The 24,247-nt window shown below is 37.7% G+C and overlaps 1 protein-coding gene across 4 annotated transcripts in view; it reads right to left on the bottom strand.

Moving 5' to 3' along the window:
- PCYT1B (phosphate cytidylyltransferase 1B, choline) overlaps positions 1–24,247 on the bottom strand; it is a 126,820-nt gene that overhangs the window by 88,441 nt on the left and 14,132 nt on the right. For 2 of the 4 annotated variants that reach the window (XM_043996174.1, XM_043996177.1), the window contains exon 1: positions 18,959–19,303. The exons of the other annotated variants lie outside the window; for them this stretch is intronic. In XM_043996174.1, coding sequence (XP_043852109.1) covers positions 18,959–19,075 — 117 coding nt within the window. In that variant the 5' untranslated portion in view covers positions 19,076–19,303. Of the gene's footprint in view, positions 1–18,958; positions 19,304–24,247 lie in introns of those variants that run through there. 4 annotated transcript variants of the gene reach the window in all.

Below are 24,247 nucleotides of genomic sequence, written 5' to 3'. Positions count from 1 at the left end.
GAAAGAAAGAAAGAAAGAAAGAAAGAAAGAAAGAAAGAAAGAAAGAAAGAAAGAGAAAAAAGAAATGATGAGCAGGAAGATTTCAGAAAAACCTGGAAAGACTTAAGTAGACTGATGCTGAATGAAGTAAGCAGAACTGGAAGAACACTGTACACAATAACAGCAAGATTGTGTGATGATCAGCTGTGATAGACTTAGCTCTTCTCAGCTAATCTCCACATCCAGAAAAAAGAACTGTGGATTCTGAATGCAGATTGAACCATACTGTTTCTACTTTTGTTCTTGTTTTTTCTTTTTTGAGGTTCTTCCCTTTTGTTCTGATTCTTCTTTCACAACATGACTAATTCAGAAACATGTTTAATGTGATGATTGTACATATATAACCTAAATCAGATCGCTTTCTGTCTTGGGGAGGAGGGAGGGAAGGAGAAAAATTTGGAACTAAAAATCTTATGAAAACAAATGTTGAAAACTATCTTTACATGTAACTGGAAAATAATAAAATTACTTTTATGATTTAAAATATATATATATTATTTTGGCAGCTTTGTGAAAGATGGACTGGAGAAGGGGCACTGTGGAGGCAGAGAGATGTCTTAGAAGACTCACAACAGTCTAGAGAAGAGCTGGTAAGGTGGTGAACTAAGGTGTGAGTGGAAAGAAGAGGACAAACAGTTCTTTTTGCAGTGGCTAAGAATTGGAAATCAAAGGAATGCCCATCAATCGGGGAATGGCTAAACAAACTGGTAGGTGATGGAATATTATTGTCCTATAATAAATGGCAAGCAGGATGACTTCAGAAAGGCCTGGAAAGACATGTATGAACTGATGTATAGTGAAGTGAGCAGGACCAAGAGAACATTGTGCACAGAGAAAGCAATATTGTTTGATGAAGAACTGTGAATCACTTGACTTTTCTCAACAATACAATGATCCAAGACAATCCCAAAGGACTATTGATGAAACATACTAACCACCTCCAAAGAAAGAACTGATATTGATGGAACAAACTGAAGCATGCTATTTTTCACTTTCTTTCATTTTTTTCTTTTAATCAAGTTTTCTTGTACAAAATGACAAATATGGTAATACTTTGCATAATCATACATGTATAACCCATATCTGATTGCTTGCTGCCTCAGGGAGGGGGAGGGGAGAGAGGGAAGGAGGGATAAAAATTAAAACCCCAAACTATAAATGAAAATGTTTATTAAAAAAACAAACAACCCCCCCAAAAAAAAACCACAGAAAGAAGAGGACGGATTTATAATGTATGCAAGATAAGGATGCAATAATTTGACAATTCTTTGGTGTCTTAATTTTAACAAATAATTTTCCTCATGGCAACTCTATGATGTAGGTAGTCTATGTATTCCCTTAAAGATAAAGAAAATGAGATTAGGAAATGTTAAACTGATTTGCCTTAAGTGACAGAGTAAGTAGAAGAGTCAAGAATTAGAACTCAGGTCTCCTAAATCTAAAGTCAATATTTTATAGAGTTGTAATATCACCCTTCTTCCTCCTGCATTAGAATGTAAGCTCATCAAAATCAAGGATTGTTTCATTTTGTCTTTCTTTCACCCAGAAGTGTGGTACAGTGGATAGAATGCTGGCCTTGCAGTTATGAAGAATTAGGCTTAAGCCTCATCTCCAGCACATCCTGACTGTGTGACCCTAGGCAAGTAATTTTTAACCTCCCAGGGTTGAACATATCTTTTTTTTTTTTTTTTTGGTAAGACAATTGGGGTTAAGTGACTTGCCCAGGGTCACATAGCTAGTAAGTGTGTAAAGTGTCTGAGGCTGGATTTGAACTCAGGTCCTGAATCCAGGGCCAGTGCTCTATCCACTGCGCCACCTAGCTGCCCATGAACATATCTTTCTAAAGACTATAAGTTGCAGTGGAGGTTGGTGTCAATTTGCATTGAGAGGGGATTTTTTTCATTGAGAATTCCCTATACCAATGGACCAGAAGTCTAGTGCCCTACCCCCTCCACAGCTTCTCCCTCCTCTGACCTCTCCCCGGCCCCCCACAAAATTCCCATCATTCAACACATTGCTTGCCCCAAAGTAGACATGGTAGATAATTAACTTTGACCCTGGGCAAGTCATTTAACCCCAATGGCCTCACCCCCCCCCAAAAAAAAAATAATAATAGCATCACCATTTCATGATACTCCTGGAATCAACAGAATTGGGCAGCTTACTAGTGTGTGTGCATCAGGGGAGACCAGAGAGTGGTAAAGCAGAGGAAAGACTAGACTCACTAGTTTCTCCCAGGTTTCAAGTGTAACGATTGGAATAACGCCACCTGCTGGAGACTTACTGTAGAAGAGTTCCGCCCATGAAGTGAAGGTCTTTGAGGGCAAGACCAGGAGTCTTTTCTTGGGCGTCAGGAAGTGACGCGGGCTAGTGGGAGGAGGAAGGAAGAGACTGGCGCTTGGTCTCACGCTCTTTTCCTGAGGACTCTGGTGGAGAGCGGAGCTAGAAATGTGCTCTCCCTTTAATAGATAGGAATCTAAGCCTTTCTCTCTCTACCAAATTCTTATTCTCCTTAATAAATGCTTAAAAGTCTAACTCTTGCTAAAGCTTATAATTTATTGGCGACCACTCATTAGATATTTTAGACAGACTAGCTAGAATTTTAGCCCTTAACACAAGCCTGGACACTTACTAAGAAAATGATGATGCTCCCAGCAATAGAAGATGTGACCACTTACTTCTTTTACAATTCTCCCTAGCACCTAACATCAGACTCATTGTAGATCTCATCCATCAAGACATGTCACTAAGACTGATAAGCTCTCCATTACAGGATAATGTGTTTCATACTACAAAACATATTATGATCACTTCATTATCTGAATGACAAATAGACATTGGATGTCTCACACTCTGGACCTTGCCAAAAAGTAAACTAGAAACAAGAAAGAGCATGACTTAGTGTATAGGGAGCTGGCTTCAGTGTCAAGAAGAATTGGGTTCAAGTCCCATATCTGGCACATCTCTGACTATGCCACCCTGAGTAAGTTTCTTAACCTTTCTATGTCCTAACTCCCTAAGACTATAAATTGCAAAGAAGATATTGATCTGTATTTTTAGGAGTTTCTTCACTGGGATTTCCATCTATTAATGAAATCTCAGGTTTAGTTCCCCAAGTCCCCTAAAAATAATATGTGGGGGGCAGCTAGGTGGCGCAGTGGATAGAGCACTGACCCTGGATTCAGGAGGACCTGAGTTCAAATCTGGCCTCAGACCCTTGACACTTACTAGCTATGTGACCTTGGGCAAGTCACTTGACCCCAATTGCCTCACCAAAAAAACCCCCAAAACATTTCTAAATAATAATAATATTATGTGGTTGCATATGATGTGGTCAAATGGGCAGCTAGGTGGTACAGTGGAAAGAGCACCAGGCCTGGAGTCAGGAAGACCTGAGATCAAATCCTTGCTAGTATTCAGTGTTTAGACACTTATTATGTGACACTGGCAAGTCACTTAATCCTGCTTGCCTCAGTTTATTCATCTGCAAAATGAGCTGAAGAAGGAAACAGCAAACCATTCCAGTATCTTTGCCAAGAAAACCTCAAATGTGGTCATGAAGAGTCAGGTGTGACTGAACAAAAACAAAAATGATGTGGTCAAAGGAAAGGGGAGATACAAAGTGCTTTAGGACAAATGTGATGTTGGAAAGGTCATTTTTAACTGGGGAGATCACGGAAGGCATTATGAAGAATGTTGTACTTGATGTGATCCTCAGTCAATCATTCAGTCAAATAGCATTTATGAAGCACCAGTTTGATCCCAGACGTAAATGTGAATGAGAAATTGAGTATGACAACAAGGTTGTGAGCTTGGGTGATTAGGAGGGAGGATGGTGGTTCTCAGCAACAAGAAAGTTTGAGAAAGGAGAGGGTTTTAGGGAAAAGATAATGAGTTCTATTTTGCATTTCCAGCCCAAGATGCAAAAAAAGCAATTGAAGTTATGAGAATGGAGCTCAGAACATAGTTTACTTTAAAGGATCCGGAATGGTAAGAAATTAGGAAGGAGTGTATTTCATTATACTAGGATGTCCCAGATTTGTCATGAATTAGATGTTTATTCCTGGACAAATGACTTCCTTCATTTGGTTCTTAGTTTCCTCATCTGTAAAGCAAAGGAATCATACTAGATGATCCCTAAGCTTGCTTGTACCTATAAAAATGTTTGGTGATGTGGTAAAATAAAGGAATTTGGCAGACGCCCAGGGGTCGGACTTGATTGATCTAGTAGTGTTTGAATTGGGTGTGAATGAGAAACTACTAAATACCCACTTAAAAGGATTAGATTTTGAGCCACACCGGGTCCACCCTGTTAACCTAGTCTAAACTTGGCCAACCCTGAGAAGGAGTGCCCTCAGAGGCTGTGGACTGCATCATCAACAGGGAACCAGTCTCAGCCACATAACTTGAAGGACCTCCCCTTTGGGGGAGGGAGAAAAAAGGTAGAAAAACCAGACTCCAACAGGAAGTAGCTCTCTCTCTGGCCTTGAAGGAGCTTGGAGTGGACTGGAGACTGGCTCCCATAGAAATTACAGACCCCTGGTGGTTAGTTAATAAAATCCAGCTCTTTGAATTAGCTGAACTGAAAGTGAGTTTGGGTTTGAGATAGCCTTTGCTAGAGCCAGGGAGATTATCCATTTTCCTCTTTCTCTATTCCCTTGTCCTAGACCTTTTTTTTGCAGGGCAATGGGGGTTAAGTGACTTGCCCAGGGTCACACAGCCAGTAAGTGTAAAGTGTCTGAGGCCGGATTTGAACTCAGGTACTCCTGAATCCAGGGCTGGCACTTTATCCACTGTGCCACCTAGCCGCCCCATCCTTGACTTTTAATAAAAACCTGATTTGTTTGTGGAAAAGAGTCTGTTAAGCTCCTTTCTTATTGGCCTGGGAGAAATAACTAAAAAAGGCAGTTCGGAGAGGAGGAAGCTTTGGACCTAGAAGTCCCTCATTATTTTCTGAACCCCAATATTACAGCGAGCCACCCAATTAACTCTCCCCATATTAAATTTGGCGCCTACAGTGGGTTGTTTTTTTTAATGTCTCTACCTCATTTTATAGCTGAGTCTAGTCTACTTAGATTACTACTTCTCCTGGAAAGAACTATAGCATATGGTAAAAAAGGGTCAGGGAAGAGGCATAGTAATTACACAAAACTGAGCAGTAACAATAAAAGTAGTTGATAGTTCCATGCCCCAAAGCTCTATTAGGAACCTATAAAGCATGAGTTTTGCATCTGATCAAGATGAACTGAAAGACAGCTAATTATCACTCCTGAGCAGAGGTCAAGTTAGCAAAAGTAAATGCCAAAGGAAGTTCTTTTTTTTTTACAAATTAAAATGTAACCAACATACCAAAAAAAAGCAGTACCCAGAAGGAGTGGGAATTTTTTTTTTTAACTTTTGAAGTTGAAGTAGTAATTATACCAAGTATCCATATCTCTTGACCCCCACCCCCACCTCTCATACAGGTCACAGGCTACAGTGGTTAAGTAAGTAATAAGAAAAGGAGAGGGTAATGACTTCTTTCTTTCTTTCTTTCTTTCTTTCTTTCTTTCTTTCTTTCTTTCTTTCTTTCTTTCTTTCTTTCTTCTTCATCTTCTTCTTTTTTTGTGGGGCAATGAGGGTTAAGTGACTTGCCAAGGGTCACACAGCTAGTAAGTATCAAGTGTCTAAGGCCAGATTTGAACTTAGGTCCTCCTCAGTTGAGGACCAGTGCTTTATCCACTGTGTCACCTAGTTGCCCGCCATGACTTCTTTTTAAAAACAGAGTCCCTCCCTCTCAGGCTCTAGTCTGGTGTGTCAGTCTCCTATCTATTGACTGCCCTGTTGCCCCTTCTCCTAGATAGCAGTATCTTGGCACACAGCTCTCTTTTGAAGCAAAGTCTAAAAAAAACTTATGCTAATCTGGAGTTTTGACCCTGCCTAGTCTATTTCAAGGGCCCTTTTAGTCCATTTGTGACAGATCTTCATCTCGTAAATTGTTGCTCACTTAAATTATAGTTTCCATTTTACAGTAGAGGAAGTCCTCAAAGAAAGCCCAAGATCTTTGCTTAAATAAATCCATGGCCATTCCTGGTTCGTTGTGGATCTACTTTGGTCAAAACACAGTACTAGGCATTGTCTGGAGTTTATCAAGGAACAAAGAACACAAGCTCATGCCTTCAAGGATCTAACAATACACCACAGTTTTTCCTCTAAGGGGAACCATTGCATCACACCCAAGGGTTTATCTTCTCTGGAAGCAAGGCTCTGAATCACCTTGCATGGACTGCATAATCAGAGAAATAACAATGAATTGAAAACTAGGAAAAGATCTAGAATAAAGGCTGTTGCAATTAGAGAGAATTGGCAGAACCCTTTCAAGTCAGTGCATTGGTGATGAAATCACCTTTCTAGAACTGCTAGTTCCATAACTTTCTGCCATTCTGGATCATTTTTCATAGTTTTGTTTCACATCTTCCCTAAAAAAAAAAAAAGCTTATTCATGTGCTTTTTTTTTTAATATTATAGACATTTACAGGTTACTTCTACTTTGTGAGAGGTCTCTTGTAACAAAATAAAGCAATTAAGTAAAACATCTAGTACAGTGACCTCATCTGAAACTGCATGCAATTCACATCTATAGCACCCTCCCCCTACTCTCTCTATTTTTCAAAAATGTATAGAAATTGAGGCAGCTAGGTGGCGCAGTAGATAGAGCACCAGCCCCGGATTCAGGAGGACCTGAGTTCAAATCCGGCCTCAGACACTTAACACTAGCTGTGTGAACCTGGGCAAGTCACTTAACCCCAACTGCCTCACCAAAACAAAAAAAGTATAGAAATCGATTGTCTCTCCTTCCCACTTCCTACCCTCCTGGAAAAGAAAAAAAGAAAAAACAGATTTCTTATAATAAATATGCATATTCAAACAAAACAAATTCCCTCAATGCCTGTATGCAAAAATGTCTCATTGTACACTCAAAATCCATCATCTATGATGGATAGTGTATTTCATTATTGATCACCTGGAATCATGAAGCTTTCAAAGTTGTTTATTTTTACAGTGTCATTATTATTTTGTTTTAGTGAGGCAATTGGGGTTAAGTGACTTGCCCAGGGTCACACAGCTAGTAAGTGTTAAGTGTCTGAGGTCGGATTTGAACTCAGGTACTCCTGAATCCAGGGCCGGTGCTCTATCCACTGCGCCATCTAGCTGCCCCCTTACAGTGTCATTATTATATAAATTGCTCTACTGGTTGTGCTCATTTCATTCTTAATCAGTTTTTAAAGTCTTCAAAATTAGTAAATAAATAGATAAATAAAAATGCACATGAATAACCTATACTGATTGCTTGCAACCTTGTAGAGGGGGGAGGGGAGGGAGGGAGGGAATGAGAGAGGAATAGAATTTGGAACTCAAAAGTTTAATTAATTAAATAAATAGACAGATAGATGAATAGATAAACAGATAAATAAATAAATAGATAAATGAATGGATGCATGAATAAATAAATAAATAAATGGATAAATGAATAAATAAAAGTCTTCAAAATTGTTCATTCTTATAATATTGATGTTAGAGTAGAAATTACTCTTCTGGTTCTGCTTATGTTACTGTATCACAGTTCATATAAAACCTTCCACGTCTTTTTTGAAGTAGTCTATTTCCTCATTTCTAACAGCACAATCAGGAGTGTGCTGGAGCCAGCTTAGACTATATTGTAAAAGCTGATTGTTAACTTTTCAGTGTGAGCATTTACACTTTGGAAATTGGCAAACTATAAATTAGGGCTTGATTTATTATATTGTTGATTGTCTAGACTTATAAAGTGATGAAAATTTTAATTCAGATTAAATTTAAAAGTGTATTGTAGGGGCGGCTAGATAGTACAGTGGATAAAGCACCGGCCCTGGATTCAGGAGTACCTGAGTTCAAATCTGACCTCAGACACTTGACACTTACTAGCTGTGTGACCCTGGGCAAGTCACTTAACCCCCATTGCCCCGCAAAAAAAAAAAAAAAGTGTATTGTGCCTACTTTTTTTTTGGGGGGGATGCTGGTTGTTAAACATTTGCCATCAATCCACTGAACAAAATAATATTCTATCACATTCATATATCACAACTTATTCAGTCATTCCTCGACTGATGGATATCTCCTTGGTTTCCAGTTTTTCTGCCACTATGAAAAGAGCTGCTATAACTTCTTCCTTGTTCTTTGATCTCTTGGTTAAAGGACTCCCTAACAGTGGTATAACTGGGTCAAAAGGCACACATTGTTTAGTATCTATTGGTGTGTGATTCCAAACTGGTTTCCAGAATGGTTGTACCATTCCAGTACACCAAAAGAATATCAATGTGCCTATTTTCCCATAGGCCCTCCAACATTTATGATTTTCCTTTTTCATTTTTTGGCCACTGTAATAGGTAGCTGTGAGTTGGAATCTCAAAACTGCTTTAATTTGCATTTCTCTAGTGATGATTTGGAGTATTTTTTTTTACATATAGTTATAAATAGCTCAGGAGTCTTCCTTTGAAAATTGCACTTTCTGGGGCAGCTAGGTGGCGCAGTGGATGGAGCACTGGATGGAGCACCGGCCCTGGATTCAGGAGGACCTGAGTTCAAATACGCCTCAGACAGTTAACACTCACTAGCTGTGTGACCCTGGGCAAGTCACTTAACCCCAATTGCCTCACCAAAATAAAAAAGAAAATTGCACTTTCATATCCTTAGATCATTTTTCAATTGGGGAATGCCTCCTTTTCTTATAAATTTCAATCAGTTCTTTATATATTTTGGAAATAAAACCTTTATTAAAGAAATATGCTATAAAGATTTTTTCCCCCTTTAGTTATTTCCTCCTATTCTTGGCTTTATTTGATTAGTGCAAAAACTTTTTAATTTTATATAATCAAAGTTATCCATTTCATCTTCTGTTATCCCCCCCTTCCTCGTATGGTCAAGAACTTTTCTTCTATCTATAGACCTTATAGATATTTTTTTCTCCATGTTTCTCCAATTTGCTTATGATATGACCTTTAGTATCTAGACCATGTGCCCATTTTGAGCTTTTCTTCGTATAGGGCCTCAAGTTTTGGTCTACATCTAATTTCTTCCATACTGCTGCCCAATTTTTCCTGAGAGTTTTTGTCAAATAGCTGATGGAAGGATTTGTCAAGTCCTAGGAACTGGACACATCATACATTTGGTTTTCTGTGTTGTATACTTAACCTGATCAATTTCTCTATTTTTAAACAATTATTAAATTGTCTTTTAATATTCACTGCTTTATATAGCTTGCTACTAGGAACTACTAGGCCTCCTTCATTCCTACTTTTTATTATTTCTTTTTTATATTCTTGACCGTTTTTCCTCCATAGGAATTATTTCTTCTCATTCTTTTATAGAATTTACAGGATTTTTATAGTATTTTATAGGATTACTTTATGTAATCCTTTGGGAGTTTGATTGGGTATGGCATTAAGTAAGTAAATTAATTTAGGCAATATTATCATTTTTATCACATTGGATCATCTTACCTATGAGCAGCTGAAAATTTTCAACTAATTAAGTCTATCATTAATTTCTGCACACAGCTGTTTGGAATTATACTTATATAGTTCTTGTGTGTATCTTAGTATCTTGTGTGTATCTCCTCTTCCTGTATTTTATTGGTGTCATAGAGGAATGTCAATGATTTATATGAATTCATTTTTTAACCTGCAGATTTGCTGAAGTTATAGATTGTTTCAATAATTTCTAGTTAGCCATTATATCTACAAAATGTGATACTTTTGTCTCTTTTTTACCTATGGTTATTCCCTCAATTTCTTTCCTTGGTCTTATTGTGATAGCCAACTTTTTTAGTATCATGTCAAATAAAAATAGTAACAATTTATATCCTTTTTTCATCCCCAAATTGGAAAGGATTCTAGAATATCTCCATTACAAATAATGATAGCTTTTAGTTTTAGATATCTATTATTTGTCAACTTAAGAAAAGGTCCGTTTATTCTTATGTTTTCTAGTGCTATTTTTTTTCAACAGAAATGGATGTGGTATATTGTCAAAAGCTTTTTTCTGCATCTATTGATGAGACCAATACAATATAAACAAACTTTTTTCCTCAGCATTATTTTTATTCTTCTTTTTTTTTTTTTTTAGTGAGGCAATTGGGGTTAAGTGACTTGCCCAGGGTCACACAACTAGTAAGTGTTAAGTGTCTGAGGTCGGATTTGAACTCAGGTACTCCTCACTCCAGGGCTGGTGCTCCATCCACTGCGCCACCTAGCTGCCCCTATTTTTATTATTCTTACTCTTCTCTCTCAGTCCTTCATTCCTGTAAGGCCTTTATGAAGGTGCTGTCTAAGTTGTTATCCATTTATTGGTATTTAAGGACAAGACAATATTCTCATTGTTTTGAAATCATAATCTATTGATATGTTCTAGCTGCCATCTTCACTGCAAAAAGAATAATAGAGCCAATGGCCCAGTACTAGCAGCTCTTACATGCCATTTTAAAACAACTCTATTGGATTACACAGGGTAGTTCATCATTAAAAGAAACTGTGTAGTGGTTGAGTTGAAGCACAAACACATACACATACATACACACACAAACTTTTACCAAGAGTGATAAGGGGAATGGGTTCATATTCTGGGCCACCAAGAAAGACTTTGTAGGCCACTTCTCTTGTCATGTTCCTAGGGTTTTAAATGGTAGATGGAGAGGACTGTGGGTCTCCCTTTAATTTCTTTTTTTTTTCTTTTTGGTGAGGCAATTGGGGTTAAGTGACTTGCCCAGGGTCACACAGCTAGGAAGTGTCAAGTGTCTGAGGCCAGATTTGAACTCAGGTCCTCCTGACTCCAGGGCCAGTGCTTTATCCACTGCACCACCTAGCTGCCCCCTTTAATTTCACAGATGAGAAAACTGAGTTAAATGACTTGCCCAAGGTAACAGATGGTAAGCATAAGAGGCGGGATTTAAAGCTAAGTCTATATGGGAGCCCTGCAGAGGATTACTCTACTTCTTATGGAAATACTAGGTTAGCAATGGCCCCTTGTTCCCCTTTGAATTTTTCTCTCTGAGTTTAGACTTGGGTCTCAGTTCCCTTATCTGTGTGTAAGGGAGCGGTCCTTGAGAGTATTGGAGTTGTGGGACTGTCAGTCATTCCTCACGTGGTTACCAAGAAGCAGTGGTGCTCCATAGAGCACATAACCCTATAGTCCTGAAAGTTTTACATGATGTCTTTAGGTATATAGATCAAGAGAGGACAGTAGAGCAACTAAGAAACATATATTGCCAGTCCCAAATGGCTGCAGACATCACACAGAAGTGTACAATTCCAGCTTCTTGTGTGTAAAGGAACGTACTACCAACGTGTGCCCCGTACTTGGAGAATATAAGCACTAGCTAACCCTTGGAATTTGTCTGCATTGACTTTCTGTCAAAAGAAAGAGAGAGTAAGATACCCCGGGTTCATCACTTTGGCATTTTTCTGGACTTCTCACTCTCTCTGTTCTCATATATCCAGTTTTTGTTAGCTAAGTGGTGCAAGAGAAAGAACTCCCGGCCTAGAGTCAGGAAGACCTGAGCTTGAATCCAAATGCAGGCCCTTAATAGCTGTGTGAACATGGGCAAGTCATTTAACCTCTGTTTGTCTCAGTTTCCTCAACTGTAAAATGGGGATAATAATAGCACCTCCCGCTGAGGTTGTAAAGCCCCTGGGACACAGTAGGTACTTAACAAATGATTATGCCCTTCCCTCTGTCTATCTCTTTCCAAACAGTTGCCAGATCTTATCATTTCTACCTTAACTTCTCTCTCATCCCTTCTCAACATTCACACAAATCCTTGTTGTTGTTGTTCAGTTGTTTCAGTCATGTCTTTGTGACTCCACTTGGGGTTTTCATGGCAAAGATACTGGAGTGGTTTGCCATTTCCTTCTCCAGCTCATTTTATAGATGAAGAAACTGAGGCAAAGAGAGTAAAATGACTTGTCCAGGGTCACACAGCTAGTACATATCTGAGGCCAGATTTGAATTCTGGTCTTCCTGACTCCAGGCCTGGTGTTCTATGCCCCATTCACACATCTACTACCTTAGTTTAAGCTTTCATTACTCGGATTATTGAAACAGCCTCCTAATTGGTCTTTCCCAATTCAAGTTCATCCTATACTTTACTACCAAAGTATTTTTCCTTTAGTTGCACATCTAACCATATGACTGCCCCACTCACTGGCTACTTAATGACTCTAGGATAAAAATAGGAACTTCTCCATTTAGCTTTTAAATCTGTATGCAACTTGGACCCAAACTTTCTTTCCATCCCCACTGGACATTACTCCCCTTCTTATACTCTGCTATCTAGCCAAACAGGCTTTGTTTCTCTGTTCCTCAAACACAGCACTCTATCTCTGATTTCTGTGTCTTTGTGCTAGCCATCCCAGATGCCTGGAATGTATTCCTGATGTAGGGGTTAATAGAAAAACCTAAGACCCAAGCTCTAATTCAGATATTAGCTCCAAAAGGGAGTCAGATCCCAGTCAATGGATAACTTATGTTAGGTTCTTGTACCCATAGTGATCAACATCCGTAACGGACCAGAACAGGTCAGGTCAAAATAACAATAAAGGAAAAAGACGACCTATAGAAATTCTAATGAAAAATGATTATATTTTGAAACTAACCATGGGAATCAGAAAGAGACATGCACAGAAAAGGCCAAATTTGTCCCCAGATTCACCTTATGATGTGTAAACCCCCAAAACATACCTCCACTGAAAAAGGTATCCAACTCGGGGGTTGGTTTAAGACCCCCAGGAACTCTAAATTAGGATAAGCCCTCCCTTGTAACACCCCTAGATGGAGAATATTATAATGAGTAGAACAGGCCCTCCCTTGTACCTCCCCAAGGTGGAGATTATTATAATGAGACTGATAATCAATTTATCTATACTATAAATATAAATGTCTTTTCTTTATTCGAGAGATACCTTTCCACTTTTCTGGTTCTCTCCCTGTGATCACTCACAGCATTGCAATAAAACTTGGTAAACTGAGTCACTGAGTCTTGTAATTCTTTTGGGACAACTTACGATCAACTGGACCTCAAAAAAATTACAAATTTCCTGGCCACATCATTCCCTTCCTCCCTCACTTCAAAGAGACCTTCTTTTCCTTTAAGTCATGACTGAAACACCATCTTCCGCAGGAAGCCCTTCCCAATTTCCCCTCCCAAACATTTAGTGCCTTCTCTCCCAAACTACTTTGCATTTAAATCCTTTGTATATTTTTGTATTTATTCACTATATATTTTTATTTATTCACTATATATGCATCTATATTTACCTATAGCATATATAGGAATATATGTATGTATAGGTATGTGTATATATACCTATACATACATATATACATACCTATACCTATACACACACACACACACACACACATATATATATATATATATATGGATATATGGGGTGGCAGAGTAGATAGAGTGCTGGGCCTGAAGTCAGGAAGACTCATCTTCCTGAGTTCCAGTCTGCCCTCAGACACTTACTAGCTGTGTGGCCCTGGGCAAGTCACTTAACTCTGTTTGCCTCAGTTTCCTCATCTGTAAAATAAGGTGGAGAAAGAAATGGCAATCTGCTCTAGCATCTTTGCCAAGAAAATCCTAAATGGGGTAATGAAGAATCAGACACAACTGAAAAATACAACCAAAGTATATGTATGTGTATATAGATGTATGTATATATAAATGAAGAACACATTTCTTCATGTATGTTGATTATATAAATGTATACATATTTGTGTATATAAAACATTTTACATATATATGCACACATATATGTATGTATATATGTTCTTTTATTCCATCATTAAAATGTAAGCTCTTAGTGAGTAGGAATAGATTAATTCTTTGTACTTGTATCTCAAGTATTTAGCACAATGTCTGACACATAGTAGGGGATTAATAAATGCTTGTTGATTGATCGATAAGCCACATTCTGGTTGAAACATTATTTTACAGTGGGTGTACAGGCATGTCAAACTAGGGACCAAGGCAGCTAGGTGGCGCAGTGGATAGAGCACCAGCTCTGGAGTCAGGAGTACCTGAGTTCAAATCCGGTCTCAGACACTTAACACTTATTAGCTGTGTGACCCTGGGCAAGTCACTTAACCCCAATTGCCTCACTAAAAAAACAAACAAACAAAAAAAAAAACTAGGGACCAGAAAGCTTCCATAGTCAGTAAAGGATTATGGGGAAAGAATGCCTCAATTCAGCCACCACCAGTGATTTTCCTAAAGCACAGATCTGGTCATGTCACCTCCCTACTCTATAAACTCCAGTGACTTCCTGTTGCCTCCAGGATCAAGTACAAAAGCTTCATAACTAGCCCCTCCCACACCTCTTACTCTCTGATCCAGTAACAAGGGCCTCGTGGCTGATCCATGAACAAACCTCCCTTCTCTCAGCTCTGGGCCTTCTCTCTGGCTGTCCCCTATGCCTACAATGCTCTCCCTCCTCAAAACTGACTACTGACCTCCTGGCTTCCTTTAAGTCCCAACTAAAATCCCACCTACTACAAGAAACTGCCTTCCCTCTTTTAATTATTCCCTATTTATCCTGTACATATCTTGCTTTGTATTTATTTGTTTGGATGTTGCCTCCCCCATTAGATAGTAAGTTCCTTGAGGGCAGGGGTCTGTCCTTTGTCTTTTTTTGTATACCCAGTGCTTAGCACAGAGCCAGGCACATAGTGGGCACTTAATAAATGTTTGCTGATCCATTGATTGAAACTGGTTGATTTACAGACTAGTCCTAGAACCTGGTAGTGGGTCATATGAAGACAATTCACTACAAACTACTTATTGCCTATAAGAGAGTCAACTAAGAGTTTTTCCAAAGACTCTGAACCACACAATGGCTTGGAAATTTCAAATGATGAAGACTTGATAGGTATGTAACTCAACCGCCAGTCCAAACAGGGAGTGAGGACCGAACCCATAAGCAACAACTTTTCTGCCTAGAATTTCAGTTAAAGAAATATTTTTGGTTCAGAGAGAGCCTACTAAACAATAATACTGCTGGTCAGCCTGGACTCTCTGCAAGTTCAAGTTTAGGGATGGAGAACTATAGTTCTGATGAGGATGATGATCAGCTCATACTATCAACTAGTTCAGGTGCAGGGACAGATAGGTCAGTGAATCACAGGAGACCCGGATCTATTCAACCTATGACCAGACTAACATTTTACAGGGGAAACTCAAGAAGTAGTTTTATATATATATATATATATATATATATATCAGATGGCAATACTATCATATTGTAAGATATGCCTTCTATGTAATGGTATAAGTTCTTTGACATATGTGATGCTTGCTAAATATTTGTGTACCCTAGATATATTTGCATGTTTGCAATTTGTCTATTTGCATATTTGCTGCTACTTATTCATGGCCTATTAATATGTATACTTATTAACATTTTTGCATTAGGTATTATATATATTTACATTTATGGATATGTATTATTGCTATGATGCATACATAATGCATCTTGCATGTAATTTAAGCCTCAAGTCACTAGAAAGCTTTCCATAATTTGGGACTCTGGACAACTATACCTCATCATACCCTGATTGTTTTACTAAATGTTTACCTGAAGTAGAAAGTAAAGGAGTGGTCCTTAAAAGCCCAAGGCCTAACAACAGAAACAATGATGAGATTTTAAGATAACTATAAAAGATGTGGCCACACCAGGTGATCTCTTTATGTGGTAGAAATAATTCCATTGAATGATTCAGAAAGGAAGCATCACAAAAGGATGAAGAATGGAGACCCCTAAGGCAATAATCCTGTATCTCTTTTTTCTCCTTAAGTACCTTTCTTGGGTTGCCTTTTCCTCTGGGTATGGAGGATGGTGGGTGAGTGGGTTAATTTATGTTTATTTGTTTTAAACTTTTACTTTGTTTTTTAAAAAATAGCATTAACTTTTGGCATTTGCTACTAAGAGTATACTTAGGAAAATATACTTGGGTGAAGGCAACTGAGGAGAAACACCCCCAGAGAAGAGACAGAGATGAATATAACACTGAAGGTGTTTGGTTTTGATTTTTTAAACCAGAAATCCTGTCTTTGGCTGGGGGTTCAGAGTTAGCAAAAGAGAATTTATAGATCCTTTGATACTACTTTCCAGAACAGAGAAGGAAATGCATCTGGGCAACAAGTCAAGCAAACTTTGATCACGACTTCATCCCTTTAACACTGCAACATGTAAAATAAAGGGGTTAGATTTAATGATTTCTAAGTCATTTTCTAGCTCTATATTCTATCATCCTACTTGGGCTCTGAAGTATAATTATAAAGAATAGATATGCTCATTTGGGGCAGCGAGGTGGTACACTGGATGGAGTGCTATGCCTGAAATCTGGAAGACTCATTTCCCTGAGTTCAAATCTGGCCTTGGGGACCCTTATAAGTCATGTGACCCTGGACAAGTCACTTAACCCTGTTTGCCTCAGTTCCTCCTCTGTAAAATGAGCTGGAAAAAGACATGGCGAACCACTCCAATATCTTTGCAAAGAAAATTCCAAATGGAGTGATGAAGAGTGGGACATGACTGAAATGACTGAACAACAACATAGTCATTTAATCTATAGCTCTACACCGGCAAATAAAATGCTCTTGTGAGAGATAGGATTTCAAAGAACATCTGTTCTAGACTCCTTATTTTGTAGAGGTGAAAACTAAGGCCCAGAAAAGGGAAATAATTTCCCTAGGTTGCAAGATCTGGAAATATAATCCAGATTAATTTCTCTTTCTAATGTACCAAAGTTGAAAGTGATTTTCCAGATAGCTATAGCCCCTATTTAATTAATGTCGATTTTTAATTACCCATGGTAATATTAGAAAATTGAAATCCAAAGATAGGTTACTGGAAGTAATCTGTTTAGCCAATAGATTCAACCTTCCCGCCCCCCCCCGCCCCCCACCTTGTCTTAAATTAGAGCTGCTAACAAGGAATAAAATAACTTGTGTCTCTCCTTTCCCTCATGTTCCCTTCAGGTAGAAACACTAGAGAGTAGTAAAATAGCTTAAATGTGGGTGAAGGAAGGAAAAGAAAGACAAGCAAGACACCAAAATAATGAACAACATGAATAGTCTGTCTCAGAACTGGAAGGTGATTTCCCTCCTCCCTCTTCCCTTTTCATAGGTAATTCTTTTAAAAGTAGATTAAAGGACAGTATAGACTCATACTTGAAGTATGACCATGATTGCCTGTCCTGTAATTATGGAGGATTACTTAAACATCAGTCTACAGTTTTTTAAAAATCTGGTTAATGATATAAATGACTTCTAGCATCATTGTTTCTATTTTCTAGTTCTAGACTATTGGAGAAGTGTTATAATCTGATGCTTTAGCAATCTGCCTTCATTTATGAGGTCTGCACTGGCATGGGGATTATGTGGTATCACTATCCATATCCTTCATAACATACCATAGTGTTTTGGTGATGTGATAGCAATTCTCTTATTGGCAGCTCAGAACAAGATACCCTCAGAAAATACATGGCAATCTCATGGAAGAGAAGAAGCCTCCAAAAGAGGAAAGAATAATGAACACAAATCTCTATCACATTTTCCCATTGTTCCCTGCTTTATACAAAGTTATTTAAAGCCTATCTGTGAATCTTTATTAGGAAGTCTACATTCTCTTTGGGGCTAGACTTTTAGTCTAAGAACATTTATTAATTTTGGAGGTCTTATAGTACATGCTACCTCAGAAAATTCTAGAAAACATTTCCACTTGAGCACATAGCATAGACATTCAATACCTTCTGGCCCTCAGTTTTCTCATCTGTAAAATGAAGGGATTAGACCAAAGATGGTCTACAGCCAGATTCCAGCTCTAAAGTGTATGATCCTATGTTTATAATTGACTTCCAAAGTAGAAAGCTGCTGGTGTCATGTCCCCTCCGTTGTTTAATAGGAAGAGAAGAAACAGAAGGCCGCCCAAAGTTTTACAGGACTTCAGACAACAGAAAATGAACCATACCTTTTAGGATTTTGCAGTTAGTAAGGCCTCACTCTAGGGGTCATGTAGAATGCACCCACAAATCCAAGGTAAGGATCCTGAACAGCAGCAGAGTAAGTTACCAAATTCAGGAGACCATAGATAAAAGGATTCCCCCTCCATTCTGGGGGGCTGATATCTTAGAACATACTATTTTCATGCATTCATTGTTAAATTAATATGGCTCTTTTCCAAATATAGCTTCCCCCACTTCCAACTACCTGAAGTGAAACCCTGCCAGTGTACTCTGGAAATCTCTTACAACTCCTTTAAGATCCAGGTGCGACGGTCATACCATTTAGAATACAGCTTTGAGAAGCTGTTTTCTTTTTTTGAGATGAATGTAGAAGTTTTACTTCTATGTCGTTTTTTCTTTTCCCAAATTAGCATTAAGTACACAATCAGGGAGCATGGATACCTTTGCTCCAATTCAGAATTTAAAGAGGGACTTCCCCAAAATAAATAAAGGAAATGCCATTTCAAAATTACATGGTCTCCTTTTCTCTTCAGAAGTGAGTACCCCACATAAGGATAACACCATCCCTTCCTTCCCAACAAACACAGAAACACAGTTTATTCAAAGCAGCCTGCTTCTCACCCAGCCAATACGATAGTTCCTTATAAGCTAAAAACATCTCCGTATAGATGTATTAGATAGCATTAGATTGTAGCTGAATTTTCATTTATGAAAATTCTCTAAGCATTGCTTTCCTTACTAGCTAAGACACCACAAAGAATTCCTTTGTGAAAATAAATTTATATGCAGAAAGAGAAAATGCATATATATTTTTTCATATATATACGTCCACATGTATATAAATGCATATGCATATGCATCCTTTGTCTTTACTTACCAATCGAGGCTGAGGACATGTGTGTTCTATTTCCTCCATGGTTTCTGAGGGAAGCTCATTAGAAAGGGATTTTGGGATACCTGTTTCTGACTCAGCATCAGTGGTGAGCACTGGCATGGCCAGTGAATGCTCCCGTCAGCTCTACCCCTTCTGTTGTTCTCCTTTCAGGCGGAAAATGTTTTCTTTGTCACATACTCCCCCACCCCCCTTCTTCTTTCTTCCTTCCCTGGAGGGACTAAAGGGTTTTGTTGTTTTGAGGTTTGTTTTTTTTTTTCCTCTTCCCCTTATTTCCAGGAGACGCAAGGCGGCAAGGCCTCACTTTATCACTATAACAACGAGCCGGTACTGAAGCAGCTGGTATGGGATACAGTAGTCTCATTTGCATGATGCTCTCTGGTTGGCTACTGTCATCATAGTACCACTCCATTGGAGGTATGTGCTCTATTGGGAGGGCGGCTGCACACAGCAGCAGAACTTGGGGCTTTTGTATCTCTTCTTTTTAATTTGGTGGCAAAGGACTGTCAGCCTGGGTGAAAGAAGTATAGCTGCACTACATAGATAAGAAGAAACTGTTTGCTGAGATGCACAAGGCAAGTCTGAGAAGAAATACCAGAATGTCCCTTCATGAAAGGAGAAATGTGACTGTGACCTTGGGGGTGTGCAGATGCATGCTCATTTGTACAGAAATTGCTGTCCTGTGATATCCCTGAATCTGAATTTAGTATTCAACAACACATTTATGTACAGAATACTTTGCTAGGTACTAGGGGAGACCTCTTACACCTTGGTAGGGAGCTAGACACATGCAGACAAACGAAATGTTACATGAGAAGTACATTCGAGAGGTACAAAACAAAAGTGCCTTGTGAAGTCCAAGACAGGAGTTCTCACTCATTTGGGGAAGCAGGGAAAATTTCATGGAGGAGATAGAAGAATACAAGGTCAGAAAGTAGTCTAATATGTAGCACAGAATATATGGATAGGTTCTTTATGAGATAAGGACAGAAAGGTACAGGAACACCAGACTGTGTGGAATTTGAATGTCATTACATTTACATTTTCTTCTTTCTTTTTGCAGGGCAATGGGGGTTAAGTGACTTGCCCAGGGTCACACAGCTAGTAAGTATCAAGTGTGCAAGGTCGGATTCAAAATCAGGTCCTCCTGAATCCAGGGCCAGTACTTTATCCACTGTGCCACCTAGCTGTCCCCCTGTTTACCTTTTTTTTCAGAGAGAGAGAGAGAGATGAGTATATATATATATATACACACATACATATATATATATACATATATATATACATAGAGAGAGAGAGAGAGAGAGAGAGAGATGGATAAATGTGTATATATGGAAAGAGGGCTAAAAATGGAATATATACATGTATACATATATAGAGAGAAGATGGATATATATATATACACATATATATGGAGAGAGATGGGTATATGTATATATAGAGAGAGGACTAAAAATGGGACATATGTGTGTATGTGTGTGTATATGTATACATATACATAAATACACATATGTGTGTGTGTGTATATATATATATATATATATGGAGAGAAAGAGAGAACATTTGTATTAAGTGCTTACTATGTGCCAAACATTGTGCTAAGTTTTGGAAATAAAAATATAAGTATTTGACAGTCCCTGACCTCAAGGGGTTTATTTTCTAATGGAGCACATGCTGGAAAGAGTAGGGAGGGAAGAACATAGGTAGCCAAATAAGGATAATGTAGCAGGTAAGGAGAAGGATGTGTAACCCAGAAAGAATGGAGGTGAGACCAAGATAAGTATGACTGAGGAACTTCCTAAAATGCCCATGGGGAAGGAATCATCAGTGAAGTGAGGAACCTTTCCTCTGCTCTAGGGCAAAGGTTTGCCAGTGTAGCAATGCAACCCTCAAAGAGAAGAAGATGGGAATGGACTCAAGAGCTATTGCAGAGGTGAAATCAACAGGATTTGGAAACTAATTGAACATGAGGAATGAGGGATAAGGGAGAGAGAAAAATCAGAGATGTCGCTAAGATTTCAAATTTGGGAGACTGGGTGAATGGTGGAATCACCAATGGAAATAATGAAGTAAGAATTAAAAAGTGAGTTTAAACACAAATAGATAATAAATTCAGTTTTAGATTTGTATTTGAGGTGCTAGTGGACCACGTTGGTGGAGATGTCCTATAGGCAGTTGACATACTGATCTGGAACTCAGAAGAAAGGTCAGGACTAGAGATGTAGACTTTTGAGACATCTCTAGAGAGTGAATGAGATTTACAAGAAAGTGTGAGGAGAGGAAAGGAGAAGAATCAGAGAATCTTGGGATTTAGGGTTGAAATGAATCTGATTTATCACGTAACCCATGGCTTCTTAAACTTTTTCTACTCATAACCCCTTTTCATCCAAGGAATTTTTATGTGACTCCAGGTATATAGGTATATAAATCAAACATTTACTGCCAAATTTTTCATGACCCCCACATTCAGTTACATGACTCCATATGGGGTAGTGACCCACAGTTTAAGCAGCTTTGAGCTAACCTATCCTTTTCATGTTATAGATTAAGAAGTTGATAAATAGACGTATGTATAGAATAGATAGCTTTGGTTTCTTCATCTACAAACTGCCTGTTCATATCCTTTGACCATTTCTCAATTGGGGAATGACTTGCATTCTTATAAATTTGATTTAGTTCCCAATATATTTTAGAAATGAGGCCTTTATCAGAAACACTGGCCATAAAAATTGTTTCTCAGCTTTCTGCTTCCCTTCTTCTAATTTTGGATGCATTGCTTCTGTTTGTACAAACCCTTTTTAATTTAATGTAATCAAAATCATCCATTTTGCATTTTGTAATATTCTCTGGTCTCTTGTTTGATCATAAATTCTTCTCCTCTCCATAGATCTGAGAGGCAAACTATTCCTTCCTCTCCTAATTTACCTATGGTATCACCCTTTATGTCTAAATCACGTACCCACTTTGACTTTATTTTAGTATACGTTGTAAAAAGTTGGTCTATGCCTAGTTTCTACCAAACCATCTTCCAGTTTTCCCGGCAGTTTTTGTCAAATTGTGAGTTTTTATCCCAGAAGCTGGAGTCTTTGGGTTTATCAACAGTAGATTACTATAGGCATTTACTATTGTGTTTTCTGTGCCTAACCTTTTCCATTGATCCACCACTCTATTTCTTAGCTAGTACCACTTTATAGTATAGCTTCAGATTTGGTACAGCTGGACCATCTTCCTCTGCATTTTTTGTCATTAGTTCCCTTGATATTCTTTGCCTTTTGTTCTTCCAGATGAATTTTGTTATTATTTTTTCTAGCTCTAAAAATAATTTTTAGGTAGTCTGATTGGTATGGCATTGAATAAGTAAATTAATTTAAACAGAATTGTCATTTTTATTATATTAGCTCTGACTATCCATGATCAATTGATATTTTTCCAATTATTTAGATCTGATTTTATTTGTGTAAAAGTATTTTGTAATTGTGTTCATATAATTCCTGGGTTTGTCTTGGCAGGTAGACTCCCAAATATTTTATATTGTCTATAGTTATTTTAAATGGAATTTCTCTTTCTGTCTATTGCTGCTGAGCTTTGTTGGTCATGTATAGAAATTCTGATAATTTATGTGGATTTATTTTATAACCCGCAACTTTGCTAAAGTTGTTAATTGTTTCAAGTAGATTTTTAGTTGATTATCTAGGATTCTATCATCTGCAAAGAGGGATAGTGTTGTTTCCTCCTTGCCTGGTTCTAATTCCTTTAATTCCCTTTTCTTATTGCTAAAGCTAACATTTCTAATGCAATATTAAATAATAGAGGTAATAATGAACATCCCTGTTTTACCCCTGATCTTATTGGGAATACCTCTAACTTATCCCCATTACATATAATGTTTGCTGATGGTTTTAGGTAGATACTGCTTATCATTAAAGAAAGCTCCATTTATTCCTATGCGCTCTAGTGTTTTTAATAGGATTGAGTGCTGTATTTTGTCAAAAGCTTTTTCTGAATATATTGAGATAACCATATGATTTTGATTAATTTTGTTACTGATGTGGTTGATTATGTTGATAGTTTTCCTAATGCTGAACCAGCCCTGCATTGCTGGTATAAATTCCACCTTGTCATGGTGTATTAACCTGGTGATAAATTGCTGTAATCTCCTTGCTAATATTTTGTTAAAATTTTTGCATCAATAATCATTAGAGAAATTGGTCTATAATTTTCTTTCTCTGTTTTGGCTTTGCCTGGTTAAGGTATCAACACCATATTTGTGTCATAAAAGGAATTTGGTGGAACTCCCTCTTCACCTATTTTTCCAAATAATTTATATAGTACTGGAATTAATTGTTCTTTAAATGTTTGGTAGAATTCACCTGTAAACCCATCTGGCCCTGGAGATTTTTTCTTAGTGAGTTCATTGATGGCTTGTTCAATTTTCTAAAATGGGGCTATTCAGGTCTTTTATTTCCTCATCTGTTAATCTGGGAGATTTATATTTTTGTAAATATTAATCCATTTCATTTAGATTGTTGGACTTCTTGGCATACAGTTGGGCCAAATAGCTCCTAATTATTGCTTTAATTTCTACTTCATTGTAGGTGAATTCACCCCTTTCATTTTTGATACTTTTAATTTTTTTAATCTCTCCTTTGATTTTCAGAATTTCTAATTTAATATTTAATTGGGGATTTTAAATTTGTTCTTGTTCTAGCTTTTTTAGTTGCATGCCCAATTCATTGATCTCCTCTTTCTCTATTTTATTCATGTAAGCATTTAGAGATATAAAATTTCCCCTAAGAACTGCTTTGGCTATATCCCATAAGTTTTGGTATATTGTCTCATTGTCATTCTCTTGGATGAAGTTATTATTTCTATGATTTGTTGTTTGACCCACTCATTCTTTAGAGTGAAGTTATTTAGTTCCCAATTAATTTTCAATCTATCTTTCCATGGCTCTTTATTACATGTAATTTTTATTGCATCACGATCTGAAAAGGATACATTTACTATTTCTGCCTTTCTACATTTAACTGTGAGATTTTTGTTCCCTAATACATGGTCAGTTTTTGTGCATGTGCCATGTACCACTGAGAAAAAAGTATATTCCTTTCTTTCCCCCATTCACTTTTCTCCAGAGGTCTATCATATCTAACTTTTCTAAAATTCTATTCAACTCTTTAATTTCTTTCTTATTTATTTTGCAGTTAGATTTATCTAGTTCTGAAAGGGGAAGCGAATAGCATAATATAATATATAATGGTAGCCATCTCTACAGCA

This window comes from Dromiciops gliroides, chromosome 3 (genome assembly GCF_019393635.1).
Source record: "Dromiciops gliroides isolate mDroGli1 chromosome 3, mDroGli1.pri, whole genome shotgun sequence".
Taxonomy (NCBI): Eukaryota; Metazoa; Chordata; class Mammalia; order Microbiotheria; family Microbiotheriidae; genus Dromiciops; species Dromiciops gliroides.
Note: the sequence above shows the minus strand (reverse complement) of the source record. Positions and strands in the feature narration are given on the sequence as shown.